This window comes from Lissotriton vulgaris, chromosome 2_1 (genome assembly GCF_964263255.1).
Source record: "Lissotriton vulgaris chromosome 2_1, aLisVul1.2, whole genome shotgun sequence".
In the NCBI taxonomy this organism is placed as follows: Eukaryota; Metazoa; Chordata; class Amphibia; order Caudata; family Salamandridae; genus Lissotriton; species Lissotriton vulgaris.
Window position 1 is genome coordinate 345,697,677 of NC_141687.1, and position 15,571 is coordinate 345,713,247.

At 47.5% G+C, this 15,571-nt stretch overlaps 1 protein-coding gene across 1 annotated transcript in view; it reads left to right on the forward strand.

Annotated features, from left to right (window-relative positions):
- The window catches only part of NUFIP2 (nuclear FMR1 interacting protein 2), a 178,444-nt gene that overhangs the window by 136,078 nt on the left and 26,795 nt on the right, over positions 1-15,571 (forward strand). Inside the window, exon 3 of the mRNA XM_086955105.1 lies at positions 13,513-13,545. Coding sequence (XP_086811231.1) covers positions 13,513-13,545 — 33 coding nt within the window. The remainder of the gene's footprint in view (positions 1-13,512; positions 13,546-15,571) is intronic.

The window sequence follows — 15,571 nt, forward strand, 5'->3', positions numbered from 1 at the left end:
AAATTGCTTTCTGTTCTATTTCGCAGGTCCTGTACTGTTGTTTACGCCTTCCTCGCCGTCTCAGGGCACCCCAGTGCAGCACTCCTCCCAGCTCTCGTTGCTTCCTACCCACTTCCAGGGTTCTGCTAGGTCCGACCAGGAGACCCTCGTCTGTGTAGGGCCGCCGCCGTAGTCATCCACTGTGGGCTGGCACTCCGCCCGCCCGGGCAGCTCCCCAGAGCCCTCCAGCACCCCAGGCAGCCCCGGGTCTCCGCAAGGGTTGTTCCACTCGCTGTTCCTCTTTTGCGCGTGCTAGGGCTCACCTCGACTCCCGGGTCAGTTAGGCCAGAGCTTATGCGTGTGGTCTCAGCTGCCGCCAGCCATTACAGCTTTCCTGGTCTTGCCCGAAATGGCGCTTCCCACAAGATGGTGGCTCCCGTGCCACTCTGCCGTCTGGCCTCTGCTGCACAGCCCACAGTTGCCGCAGTTCAGCTCCGGCATCAGCACCTCTCCACGGGATCCAGGGACCACTCGATGCTCCTCAGCAGACTGCGCCTCCAGCTCGGCAGCTCCATGCTTCTCCTCTTCTGGGTCCTCCGCCTGGCCGCGGCCCCTTTTGAGCTGCCCACCGTGAGTCTGCTCCGGCCCTCGAGTCAGACACCGGCCGTGGTCAGCAGCGCTGCTGGAAACTCTGCATACAGGTATTTTCGCCACTCACAGGTGTCCCCTGGTTCCTTTTACAGCACCCTGTAGAGCCGGGGATGGGCGCTAATACAAGGCAAAAGAGTGGCGCGCCGGAGGGACACAATCCAGCGTCCTAACTGTCTGCCATCTTGGGGCCGCGCCCCCAGCATTGCTTTTTATGTGACGTAAATGTCCTTATCTCAGCATGCTTATTTTTGAGAAGGAAGCAGTAGTGAAATACAATAAATCACAAGCCAAAACCTAGGGAGTTCAGACAACAAATTATCTTAAATGTTGTGACATGTAAACATTGATAGAAACCCAACATGATTTATGTAAACAGAATAGTGTTTTTAATTTATTTCTTTTTTTCTTCATTTCTTTTGATTTCCAGTTAAAAAATACATGTAGCCAATACAATAATTAAACAACATACAGTTAAAATACAAAAAATGCAAAGACCGTTGACAGAAAGAAAGACCCAAATGACTTAGTTGTAAAGGTGGGCTAGTGGAGTTAGCAAAGCGGTGGATAGAAACTCTCCGTGCGTTTCGGCTATTGCCTTCTTCAGGAGTCCGTCATTTGCAACAGGACAAAAATTAAATGACAATAATGGTTGGCAATCAGACTCTGTATGTTTTTAAAAGATATTCCGAAAATTCTTCATCGAAGAACAGTGCACTAGAGACTTTTTTTTATCGGTTAGCTAATTATCGTTGTAGATAGCAGGACGATGATTCCGACTTCTAAAACAAGCTATTTGCGTTGTCGGCGATGTCCTCTATAGTGGCTGTAAGGGGATAATTTTAATCTTAATTGATGAGGACTAGATAGAAACAATTTGTATTTCTCCCTGAAGTTCTGTTTGGATGCATCGGTATTCGGTCTGTTAGTAAAACCCACTACATCCGGGAGATGTGAGACCCTTCGTTATTTCTTTGACAGTTTGGTCCTGAATAGTCCACAACTTGAAAGTGTTGATGGTTGTATATAGCGATAGCACTCTCTGAATGGTGTTCGTCGTGGCTGTATTTGGGTATTCAGCCGGTTGTGCTTTTCTAACATGCAAACACGCAAGCTGAGCAAGCTCTGAACACTCTAGATCAGTGGCCTTCAAACCTTTTGATCCCCCATCTCAAAAGGTTTTAGGCATAAGGACCCCCTCCTGACAAATTTCTAGAACCTGGTACTCCTTATCATTGACAACCCTAAATGTTCTCCAAAGAAATGGTCACAATGTGGTTGCACCTCATGAGTACCAGCTTGACACCCAAATATTGCAAAAAAGTAACCAGTGCAATTTTTCAAAGGCCCTTCTACTGAGCTGCAATACCTGTTGCTGCTTTTTATCAACTTTTGAACCTTTTTAGTGAACAAAAAAGTTTTATTGTTAAAATCAGCAGATTATGCAGCAGATGTATAAAAGAGGATTATTTGGCAAATGCAGCAAATGTATAATTATGCTAAAATTGCTGCAGCTGCACAATCACATAATCCCAGTGGCCCTTGGTATAATAGTTGTAATGCATGGGCTGCAACTTTATTGCACAGCATCAGAGGAAAACCATACTTTCTCCAGTATTAGGGGTGTCTTTCATAGATCCACATGCTTGAATATTCCCCGTCGTCTAAGTGGGAGTCCCACGGTAAATAAAATAGCAATAATGCTAAATATATATATAAATATATTTAAATATATATGTACACATAATATATATAACAATAAAGAAAGGGAAACATAATAGGAAAAACTCAAACGATTCCTACATAGAAATGCATGGTAAAGAGAAAAAAACTATTTGCAACACATCAGTGTCATTATGTTAGTCCAAATTACAGCCAATCAGGCGCCAGCACCCTCTAGAACCTTCTCCTCAGAAGCTCAAGCCCTCAGATTTTCTTTCGAACGTCGTGTGAAGGGAGTCTCCCTGAGCTCTGCTCCGTTTTCTCAATCTATCTTCTAGTTTCCAGAAATTCTACAATGTCAAGTAAGAAGTCTTTATTCAGACCATGTTCTTCTTGTGGGAAGCTTCGTCTTTTTGAAAAGGACCCCCACCAGAAGTGTATTTATTGTTTATATCCGGATCATGAGGCTGGCAGCTGCAAGTTTTGTAGAACCTTTTCTACCAAAACTCTTAAGGACAGGGAAAGCAGTCTTCTTCTTTGGCTGCAGCGTCTGAAGGACAAGGACTCTGTAGTGTCCGACGCAGAGAGTTTACATTCTGGTTTCTCCTCAGCCTCTAAGAGGGGTAGTGTCCAGGAGGTTCCTTCTCCTTTCCTCAAGAAGCCAAAATTAGCCCTGTCTGTGGCTCCTGCAGTCTCTACTGCCATTTCTACAACCTCTATGCCCACGAGACCTGGCTCTCAGGCGGCTTTGGCTACCTCTCAAGGTGTCTTCACACCTCTCACTAGCCCCCCCGTCGATGAGAGCGTCTACGAGCGCTCCGTCGACGAGAGCGCTCCGTCGACGAGAGCGCTCCGTTGACGAGAGCGGCTTTGCCTGCATCTTCTACAATTACTCTGACTACCACTTCTGCTTTCTCATAATCGACGATGGTTTCGACGAAGGCCTTCACGTCGACGAGGGTTTCGTTGCCGTTTAAACCTGTCCCGTCGACGATTCTTATCTCGTCGACGAAGAAGACCGAATCCTCGTCGACGAAAGAACCAAAGTCGTCGACGGCGCCGTCAACGAAAGCCGCATCGACGAAGACACCGTCGACCAAGATCTCGTCGACAAAGAAGATTTCGTCGACGAAGACAGACCTGTCGACGAGGGCTCCGTTGACTGAGTCAGTACCAGCATCGAAGGCAAAACCGTCGACGACAACTCGCCCGTCAACGATGACGAACCAGTCGACGACGACGAATCAGTCGATGGCTGCTCCTACAATGGATCGCTCGTCGACGGTGACAGTCGACGCAGGTTTCTTCAAAGTTACCAGCCTCAACAGCTGACTCAGCCTCGTCGTCGGTCACGGCTCCGTTGACGACTGCATGAATTTATTTTGCTTCTGTACTGTTGGTGCCCTTGAAGACCTCTAAATCTTCACATTCTCGCTCTTCAGTACCCTGCCAACAGATCCCAGAACCAGAGCTTCAACCACCTTCTCCGATGTTTGCTACTACATCAGACTCTGAGCATGAAGAAGACACGTTTGGGGCAGCACATAGTCCCTCTGATTTAATTATTAAATGTCAGGACACAGACTCTGATGATGGCGGTGAACCAGAATTTCAGGAGGAACAGTTCGTTCAAACACCTGTGGCCACCATTCCTTTGTCCTTAATTTATAATCTCCAGCATATGCTGGATGATTACAACCGCCGTTTTCCGGCTACTCCGCAAACTACTCCTGCACAATCTCCCGCTCCTGTGGTGCTACCTCCACCTTCATTGCCACCTGTCGTACCAACTACAACTTCGTCCCGGATTCAAAGGTCTATTAGCATCCATACCACTGTATATCCTCAGGATGCGGATGATGAAGCGAACGCAGAACGGGAGGATGGTGAGGTTCCTGACAAAACAGATGATGAAGCAGGTGATCAGGATATGGCCGACTGGGACGATTATAGGACGCAAACTCCTTCTCCTCAGCCTGGTACTTCAAGTGACTCGCCACCAGTTGATATTGCCAGTTTCCATCTTTTAATGGATAAAGCAACTCAGCGTTTCAAACTTCCACGGTCACAACACGAGGAAGATTGCTTTCTCTACGACTTTAAAGACAAACCTTATAAGCAGGTCCACACTATTCCTATTATTGAGTTCGTGTGGAAAGAGGGCATTAAACTAATGAAAGCTCCTAACTCCTTACCTGCTCAGATTCCACGCCTTGAAAAGAAGTACAAGGCCCCCACTGGCTCTCCAGCTTGCCTGACTTCTCATCCCCAACCGGATTCTGTTGTGACTCAGGCCGCACAGCGTAGAGCTCGGAATCCAGCGTCCCAAATCACATCCCCTCCGGATAGAGAGGGTCGACGATAAGATGCTATTGGGCGCAAGTTCTCAACGATAGCCTCAACTTCTGTCCGAGCAGCCAATGCTTTAGCCATCTTGGGACGCTATGATCGGCAGATGTGGTCAGATATTGCAGATTTCATGGCACTCATACCTGATGCATCCAAGACTGACGCACAACAAATTCTCCGCGATGGTCAAAGGGCAGCGGAAGAAATCATCGACTGTGCAGTCGACATCGCTAACACAGGTTTCCGCCTCCTGGCAAGTGCAGCTGCACTCCGAAGACAGGGTTGGCTGAAGTCCACCTCCTTCCGACAGGAAGTCCAAAGTAGAATTTTGGATATGCCTTATGATGGGGAATCACTGTTCGGATCCCATATCGATGATGCCCTCGAATCCATCAAGAAGGACACCGATACGGCGAAGTCCTTGGGCACGCTCCAATTTCGGAAGCAGTTTTTTCGAGGTGCGCGCGGACGTGGCACTTCCGAGGAGGACAACAATACCGCTCCCACACTCAGAGCGGCCAACGATACACGCCCAACCAGCAGTCTCGTCAGCAAACCTCCAGACCTTACAGAGGAAAGTCGTCCTATCGTGGCACCACTCAAACGCCAATGACTTGTGCCATTCTCAAACTGTTGGAGGGCGAATCTGTTTTATTCCCAATGGTCCTCGATCACCTCGGACCGCTGGGTATTGGACATTGTCAAACGGGGTTACACCCTGGAGTTTACAGAGATTCCTCCTTGCACTCCACCTCATGGCCCACCTCCTCCACATCTCGAGGAGCTCTTCCATCAGGTCCTCTTCTTGTGTTGAAGGGTGCAGTCGAAGTGGTCCCTATACATCAAAGGGGGAGAGGTTTTTACTCTCGATTCTTCCTCATACTCAGAAGAACGGAGATTGGCGACCCATTCTGGATTTGAGGGCTCTCAACCAGTTCCTGAAGTCTCAATCATTCCAAATGCTAACACTACTGGAAGTTCTGCGTCTTCTATCCAGCGAGGATCTTATGACCACCATAGATCTTCAAGACGCTTACTTTCATGTTCCAATAATCAAACGACATCGGCAGTACCTGCGCTTCAAAGTGGGGCCACTACATTTTCAGTTCAAGTTGTTACCCTTCGGACTGCGTTCAGCTCCTCGTGTGTTCACGAAGGTACTCTCCCCGGTGGTGGCTCACTTGCGTCTACCATGAGTTCAGATCTTTCCCTATTTAGACGATTGCCTTCTCAAGTCTCAAGGCCACCATCAGCTGGATCGGGACACGCACCTTTGCCAGCAAGTGTTTCGGTCTCTAGGGTTGACTATAAACAAAGAAAAGTCACAGTTTGCACCTCTGCGGATCAGAACTTTCCTGGGAGCAATCCTAGACACGCAGCTCTCAAAAGCGTTCGTCTCAGACGATAAAATCATTCTTGGGAATGGCTTCATCTTGTATCGCACTGATCCCAAATTGCAGGTTACGCGCCCGTCCCATTCAGGAAGAACTGGACTTACAGTGGCGTCGGGTCTCCGGATCTTTCAACGACCTTGTTGCCGTCACAGCTCGCATGAAACAGAGCCTGCTTTGGTGGATGCAGCCCGTAAATCTGGAAATGGGTGTGTCCTTCCTCGATCATGCTCCAGACTTTACGTTGACGACGGACGCCTCCTTGTAGGGGTGGGGCGCACATCTTCAAGGCCTGTCCATCAAGGGCAAGTGGTCGCCGATGCAACGCACGTGGCATATCAACCAGCTAGAATTGATGGCAATTTTTCTGGCGCTCAAGTCCTTCCTCCCAATTGTTCACGGAGAGTCCGTGCTAATCCAAACGGACAAAACCACCAGTATGCACTACGTGAACAAGCAGGGGGGGGGGGGGCAGGTCTCCGCTTCTGTCCCGCTTGGCCCAGTCAATCTGGGATTGGGCTCTTCACCATCACATCACCTTGACAGCTGTCCACCTTCCGGGCGTGTCCAACTTCCTAGCCGATTCTCTAAGCAGGTCCACTTCCTCGACGCACGAATGGGAGCTGCACCAACCGACTCTGGATCGTGTGTTCCGCAAATAGGTCCACCCAGATCTGGATCTCTTTGCGACACCGGAGAACCGGAAATGCCCATCTTATGCAAGTTGGCATCCCCATCCAAAGTCCCGCGGGAATGCCCTTTTGATCAACTGGAGCGGTCTATTCGCTTACGCTTTTTCACTGCTCCCATTGATTCCACGGGTACTGTGGAAGATGCGGAGGCAGCCCTGCCACATCCTGCTGATTGCTCCTCGTTGGCCCAGTCAGGCATGGTTTTCGGAACTACTCCTAATGTCCCTGTGCGAGCCCATTCCTCTACGCCCTCGTCCGGACCTTCTAATCATGGACAAGGGCTTAGTGTGTCATCCAGGTCCCTCAACGCTACAATTGTGGGCTTGGAACCTGAACACCTTGAGTTCGCTGGTTTAAACATATCCCAGGAGTGCAGAGACATTCTAGCTCATGCCAGAGCTCCGTCTACCATCAAGACTTACAAACTTAAATGGAAGCGATTTTGTCATTGGTGCGCTACGGCCAATATCCACCCCATCCATTCCACTCCTGAGCAGCTCCTTCCATTCTTTTTGAGCCTCGCTCAGTCAGGTCTCTCTCATGCTACACTGAGAGTGTTCTTAGCTGCTATATCTCGTTTCCGACATGATGGCTCTTCATCCCTCTGTTCATCACAAATTATACGTCAATTCTTCAAAGGGCTTTTCCGCAAGTTTCCACCTGTGCGTCGCCCTCCTCCAGCTTGGCACCTCAATGTTGTACTATCTCAACTTATGAAATCTCCTTTTGAGCCTATCCACAGGGCGGATATCAAGTTCATCACTTGGAAGGTTGCACTTCTGCTGGCCTTGACCTCCTCTCGTCGCGTGAGCGACCTTCATGCTTTTACTGTCAAGCCGCCTTATCTACAGTTCAAACCTGACTGGGTGGCACTTCGGACCAACCCCTCCTTCATACCCAAGGTACCTACGGATTTTCATTTGAATGAGCCTGTATTCCTCAAGACTTTCTTTCCGGATCCAAATCTCCGGCGGAGCAGCGCTTGCATTCTCTGGACATCAAGCGATGTCTTAAATTGTACATTTCCAGAACTGCCTCATTCTGCAAGTCCGACCAACTTTTCATTGCCTACGGACGAATGCGAAAAGGTCATCCAATTTCTAAGCAGACTAATGCCCGGTGGCTTTCCTCAGCCATTGCTTTCTGCCACCAACAAGCGGGCAAACCATTGCAATCTTCAGTGAGGGCCCATTCTACAAGGGCGATGTCTTCATCCACCGCCTTGTTCGCTGGTGTGCCTCTTCATCAAATCTGCCGTGCGGCGACATGGTCCAGCAGGCACACTTTCACCAAACATTACTGTTTGGATGCCATCAATGAAGCGGATACCGCAGTGGGACAGACAGTGCTTCGCCATCTTTTTCAGTAAGGTGAGCCTCTGTTCCCTCCTCCTTAGTATTTTCCTCTGATTGCTATGATGCCTTATATGACTGTATTATAATTCTAGTACTGTCTTGATTTTTTTCCTTCTATGCCTAGCAATCTCAGTTTTCTAGGAGGTTACTGCTTACTATTCTATTCAAGCAACACCCCTAATACTGGAGAAGAACAATTGTTACTTACCTGTAAACAGGTGGTTCTCCAGTATTGGTGTCTTTCATAGATTCACATGCGACCCACCCTCCTCCCCTCAGAGGCTCTCTTCTCCTCATGCACTCTTGGTTACTTGTGCTACGAAAATCTGAGGGCTTGAGCTTCTGAGGAGAAGGTTCTAGAGGATGCTGGCACCTGATTGGCTGTAATTTGGACTAACATAATGACACTGATGTGTTGCAAATAGTTTTTTTTCTTTACCATGCTTTCCTATGTAGGAATCGTTTTTGAGTTTTTTCTATTATGTTTCCCTTTCTTTATTGTTATATATATTATGTGTACATATATATTTATATATATATTTAGCATTATTGCTATTTTATTTACCGTGGGACTCCCACTTCGACGACGGGGAATATTCAAGCATGTGAATCTATGAAAGACACCAATACTGGAGAACCACCTGTTTACAGGTAAGTAACAATTGTTCATATTTCATGAGATGTTGATGACTTGGTATTTACGGTTGCATGTAGGTGGAGGTAGTTGAACAACATTCATCATAATTAAAACATCCCATGACCTGTAAGGTCCAAATAGTATGCTTTAATTCCAGGATAGGAAGTGGTTCTTTAATCTTCCTTTATTCTGGTTTTCTGCAAAGGTTTTTATTTTTAACATTCTGAAAATAAATGCTTCTATCATCGCAAAACCAGACTCCTGGTTGTATTAGTTTGCTGCTGTTCTGGGGGGCCTTGACAGTTTGAACAAGGGGACTGAGTCTAAGGTGTGGCTAAAATCAAAATATTCCGTTTTTGTTAGGTCTCTCAGCATCCAGTAGATGCAATAAAATAATAGGCAGCTTAAATGAAAAATAAATACAAGTTGTTACCCAGTGGGAAAATGAACTATAGTACACAATGAAACCCGTATTAGGTAATGCACTGCGAAGGTCTGTGTGAAACCAGAGAGCCACAGAATTAAATCTCGATTGGTGGAGTGGAGAATAGTCGCGTGTATCTTTAGTGTTTTGAAGTCACAGCCTGTGATAGAAAGCACTATGAAAATGTCTTTATTGTATACTTGAATTACGCACAGTATAAGATCAGCCCCTACAAAATGTTTTATAATAAAATGGTGCTTCCAAAATATAGGGCTGATTTACAAGCCCCTTGCACTGCCAGTGCGTCTGGTTCCGCAGAGTGCAGACCCATATCTACAAGGCCACGTAAAGTCACTGCATGGCTTTTCATCGCCACCTAGATATGGTGTAAGACAACGCAGCGCAAGCCACCGCATTGCCTTACACTGCGTCGGGGGCATTCCATAGGCTTTGTGGTGGGTTTTCCCATGCAACACTCATGCGTTTTGACACATTTTTAGATTTACAAGGAACTGTAACCCTGAGGGTGCGTCAAAACTGTAAGCTAACCCATTGGGTGCGTAGCGAGGAGAAAAATATTTTATTTCTCCACAATTGCGATAGTGCATAAAATCGAGCTGGTGTGCTCTCTTGAGCCAGTGAGAATTAATAAGTGAAGCAGGATTATTCTCTATTAAAGTGTCCCCTGAGTGTACTATCATGGGTTATCTTATATATCACCCCCCCATGGGGGTCCACACAATTTGTGGAGAGTCTACTAGAAACGGTGACTCAACCGGCCCTACGTTATAGTAAACTCCTCATACTGGGTGATTTGAATTTACATTTTGAGGATGGTAATTGTGCAGAGGCACAATCAGTAATCGCCTCTTTGAAGTCCCTGATGTTTAGACTTGCTGGTGGGTTGCCAACGCATCAAGCGGGACATCTTCTCGACGCCATTTTTGCTAATTGGGAAGATATTAAGGTGCTCCCCTCCCCTCCCCAAATCAGGATCTCGTGGTCAGACCATCACTTGATTCCGTGCTCAGTAAGAGGCGCGCCCAGAGAGGATAAAGCTAATAGACCCATGCTACCTAAACGTAGGAATTGGAAAAAAATTTGACCAGGAGGCATTCGAACTTGCACTAAAGCAGGAAACCCCTCCACTTAGTGAGACTCTTAAGGAGGCATGGAAGGATTATGAGGAATAGGTGTCTAAGGCACTAGATAAGGTGGCTCCATGGACTTTGAAGGCCCCAGTACGGGGGACCAGGTCAGCCCCATGGTATAACGAGGACCTGCGTGCAGCCAAAACTAAATGTAAAGGTCTGGAACGCCTCTGGCGCAAAAACTATGATACTGCCCGCAAAGAGTTATACAGTAGTGGTCTAAAGGAGTACCATAGTTTGTTTAAGAAGGCAAAAAGGAAATTTATTAAAGAGGATTGAGTCATCCGATAATTCCTCCAAAGAGCTCTTCTTAATTTACAAGGCGCTAACATCACTCACGAGGACAGTGACCAAGGACCTCTTTTCCACAGAGATATGTGAATCCATTGCCGACCACTTTTTGAACAAAGTGGAAAAGATATTTATGACTTTTCAGGAGAATCCGACTGATATTCCAGTTTCGGATACTTGTCAGAGGATTATTAAGAATACATGTCTCACTGAGTTAAAGGTTTCTTCGAGGGAAGAGTTGTTAAAATTAATCACAGGTATTCCATCCGGATCTGCTATGGATGTTGCTCCCCTTAAGATTCTCAAGAGTCGCATACATCTCCTGAGTACCCATATCGGTAACCTGGCTACTCTACCTTTTCAAGAGTCATGTCCCAGAGGAATGAAAACTTGCCCAGGTAGTCCCTATAAAAAAGAAAGCCAATCGGAATATATCTCAGCTGGATAATCTTCGCCCTATTTCCCTCCTGCTTTTTTATGCTAAGGTGGTGGAGAAACTGGTCAACAACCAGTTGGTAAAATTTGTGGAGGATAGTCCTCTTCTACATTTTTCCCAATCTGGTTTTAGGGCGAAACATTCTACGGAAACTGCCCTTCTCTTCTCCACAGAATTGCTTCGTCAGAGTAGACTAAGGACAAACAGCGGCCTTGGTATTGCTGGACTTGAGTGCGGCATTTGATACCGTGTCACACGCTAAGCTTCTGGCCCGCCTGAGCGAGGCTGGGGTAGCAGGGTCAGCCCAGGATTAGATGTGCTCTTTTTTTGGCGGACAGGAAATTCCAAGTACACTGCCCCCCTTTTAAATCCACGTGTAGGTCTCTTAGACAAGGGGTCCCCCAGGGCTCTATATTGAGCCCTATGTTTAACCTGTATATGGAACCCCTTGCTAGGATGGTGGAATCTTATGGGGTGGATATTGTGTCATATGCCGATGACACCCAACTGGTGGTCACTCTATCTCACAACCCAGTTGAGACGGCAGATAATTTCTCTGCTTGTCTGGTGGCACTTCCCGGCTGGATGAAGACCAATTGCCTTCGCCTCAATGGTAATAAGACTGAACTTCTGGTGATTGGTTCTTCTCAGTCGATCTGGACGTCTGCCTGGCGGCCCTCTGACCTGGGTCCCACACCTGCCCCCTCTGATACGGTGAAGAACCTGGGTGTTCTCTTGGACACTAACCTCTCATATTCCCAACACATTGGGAATTTGGCGGGCAAATGTTATGGTATAGTAAAGGTTCTACGCATAATCCTTGCTCTTCTACCTATTAATGCTAGGAAAACATTAGTGCACGCCATGGTCATGTCTCATCTTGACTATGGGAATTCTCTGTTCTGTGGCCTCCAGTAAATAAGGACTGAACCAACTTAAATGTGTCCAAAACGCGGCCGCTAGGCTCGTTCTGAACCTGCCTAGGAAGTCGTCTGGGGAAACGTGCTCTTCAGACCTTACATTGGCTACCCATTCAGGAACGTATTCGGTTTAAAGCCATGTGCATGACTCATCGTATTGCACACGGCAAAGGCCCAGTCTATCTCCAAAAGATGCTGACTATTGCTGGCCCAAACGCCTTTTGAGATCTATGGGTAGCATGCAATTTCTGGCACCCCGTATCTATAAAGCGCGAATGGGTGGTCGTTCCTTCAGGTATCTAGCTAGCAAGCAATGGAATTAACTCCCCATTGAACTTAGGATGGAACCCTCAGAAAAGCTGTTCTGGCCTAAACTTAAGACATACTTGTTCCCCAAAGACAGTAACTGAGGCTGCATTCGCCCATCCCGTCATCTCCCCTTACTTTAGGAGTCTTGTTGGATTGCATCCGCAGCGCGGGGACGCACTGTTCCCTAGTGCAACCATGCGCTTTATAAATGTTTTTATTATTATTATTAATAATAATTGTCCTCTCTCTATGTGCAGCACACATAGAAAGAGGAAAAAGTCTCCATAGATTGTTTTTGTGCTGGAAGGTGTGCCTTCCTTCACAAAAACAATCCTGCCAATAATGCAGGTACCTTTGCACTATGGTGCAAGGGTGCCTGCGTTGGAGCTAGGCCCCAAATTATGTGCCGGCACAATGGGCAGGAATGTACTACATCTTAAAAATACGAGCCTTTCTTGCTTTATTGGGCGTAGGGCAGCACAGCACAGCAAAAATACTTGTGGCGCTGCCCTACACCATTTCATTGTAAATGAGTCCCATAGATTTTAGTAATGCCTAGACCCTATGTAAAGCAATCTTTTTACATAACTGTCTCTTCAACACCTTCTCAGGGATGGTAAGCGCTATGTAAATACGACAGTTAAAAGCAAGCACTTCACAGCTCAGTTAACTCTCCATTGAAGTGAAGCTAACAGAGGTATTGGGCTGGGAGGTTCCTCATGACCCACGTCACTCCTTGCTGGGGATCACTGATGGGCTGGATGGGTCCAGGAATGATAAGTTGTATTTCAACACAGCTATGATGGTGGCCAAGCGGGACATTGCGGCGACCTGGATAAGCCCTGACCCACCCACCCTGGAGAGGTGGCAAAGAGGGGTGGACTGGTGCACAACCCAAGAGAAAGCCCTTTACAAAGCTAAGGGGTGCGTTAAGAAATATCGCAGAGTGTGGGGAAGTGGTTGGGGAATGTGGAGGGCCCAGCTTAACCTGGTTCCAAATCCTGTCTATGTACTTTTATGGGGAACATGATTGGGGGTACAGTGCTTGTGCAAACAAACTCATACTTGTGATTTCAGTGTATTGGGTGAATTGTTCCTGCGTTTTTAAAATCAATAAAAATGTGCTTATCAAAAAAGAAATTAATGGTTTGCCCTTCAGTAAAAACTTTAAAAGAGGTTTGAATCAGGTCATTATTATATTTTCATGGCAGCAGCTCATTGGTTAATCTCCCACACAGCCATTGTAATCTTTTCTCTTTTTCTTACAGAAATGGAGTCCATCTGGCATCTTCAGAAGCAAGGTAGGCACACAACACATAATTTGATATTGAATTTGTAGATGCGATTGAATGTGCATGATGGCCAAAGAGGCACTGAACCGACTCAGGTTTGCCATCTGACTCATGTGAACATATAGAAGGTGTAGATAATTTGGCAGTCCTGACAAATGGTGTTCTTTTGTATGAGCTTCACATAGCAAATATCATTTTTATTGACATTTTATTTTAGGTTAAGCTTGTTCCTTTTCTTCCCAAAATTGTAAATTGTCTAATGTCTGCCCAGTTGAAGTCTCAGTGCTCTAATAGACCTTTAATGAGTATCAAAAAGAAAGGAATGGGGAAGTAAGTTTCAATAGTGATTAACGTCTTACCGTCTCTATTCGAGTACATGGTATGAATGACTTCCCATTGAGGATGGAATGGGATGCAAGGTTAGAAACTATCTTTCTATGTATGACATTTATCCTGGAGAAATTGTTAGAGATTTTGCAGGCCATAAAGAACTATGTTCCCACAGCCCTGCCCCTCCTCAAACGGTTTTTTATATTGCAAGACTTAACCAGCTACATGTTGGAGGGGAAATGTTGTTCTCCAAATTGAGAGCAATACTGTAAAAAAAATATTCATTAAGGAATTGATCGATAGTTATGCTTATGAGCATTTTCCTGCTTCTTGACTTGATTGTGGGTGGCATCCTAATGATAGCATCATGACCCTGTCCGTGCCCACCGAGCTCATGAAAAAAGTAAAATTTCCCAACTTTCGTAATAGAAAGTTTCAATTGTATTAATTACATGGAGGTGAGGATTATGCCCTTCTTTCTCCACTTTATTTATACAGCAGTCTTCAAAAATAACAATCCGAAAACTATCTTCAAGCCACTTATAATCTGTTGTCCTTGCCTTTCTTTCTTCATGGTACAGTGGCTGGTAGCGTTTTACTCTTTACTCGTGTTTGGAGGCTTCATTCCCTGCAAGGATGAAACACCAATTCCACAATCTTACGTAGACAAATCAATGCCATGTCAGCTACATGTCAAACATGTTTCATTTAGGGGGGGCATGGCGAAAGAAGCCAGCATGGCGGACGCAGCCTAGACTAGCTCCGTCCCGCCGACAATTGATCCGCAGATTCATCCTATCCCTCTCCCACCCAGCACTAACCTAGTGGGGCGCTCTGGCAGATGATTTTGGGGCGTTACAATGCTCAGAAGGCCGTTGCACGAGTCCCGAAGCAGAGAGCCCTACATCACGCCGCGCAGCTGGGACCTCTAGTTTCGTGAGGCCTGGCGGTGGCTACCGGAGAGCGCCGGACCGGGAGGGCGAGCAGCGCTGGTGCTGAGTGGACCCGCGCGACGCACTGGTGGCTATACTGGGGCCCCCCGACCTCACTGTGCGTGGATTGGAGGCAGGGGCCGTGGCCATCTAACGGCCCTGGGTACACGCGTCGTAGTGAGGCCTACGCGATGAATCGGAGCCGGGTACTGAAGTTGCGGTGATCCGCTCGCCGGTCTTTGCGGCGATCTTCCCTGGCGGTGCCTGGACCTGTGGGGCGGAGGTGAGGAGGTGTGGTCCCCCGGGAGTGCTGTGCGGGCCCCGGTGGTGCGCCGGCCTGTCGGGCAGATGCTAGATTCAGGCTAATTCGGGCCACGCGGGCGTAGTGTGGAGGGTCGGAGCGGCTGTAGGCCTACATTAAATGAGGTGCTTGGACTGGGGCCCTGCCCCGTGAGGACAAACTATTGAGGTGCAGCACGCTCCAGGACCTGGGCAGTGATCTGCCCTGCTCGCCATTGGCCCCGTGCGCGCCAGTGGAATCTGCCCACCGGGGGGCTGCGGGGGACAGGGGCCCGCGCCGGGAGTCGCTTGGTGGACTGCAGAAGGGCCCAGGTGGAGGGGGCCCGAGTCCCGGAGCAACGAGGGGCAGTGAAGTGTGGGCCCCAGACCGCGGACTGCTGTGTGCGGATATGGCCGTTGGACAGTCCCCGGGGCGGGCCCTGAGTTGGAGATGAACCTGTGGACAACGCTGGGAGGGGGACCTGAGTGGCACC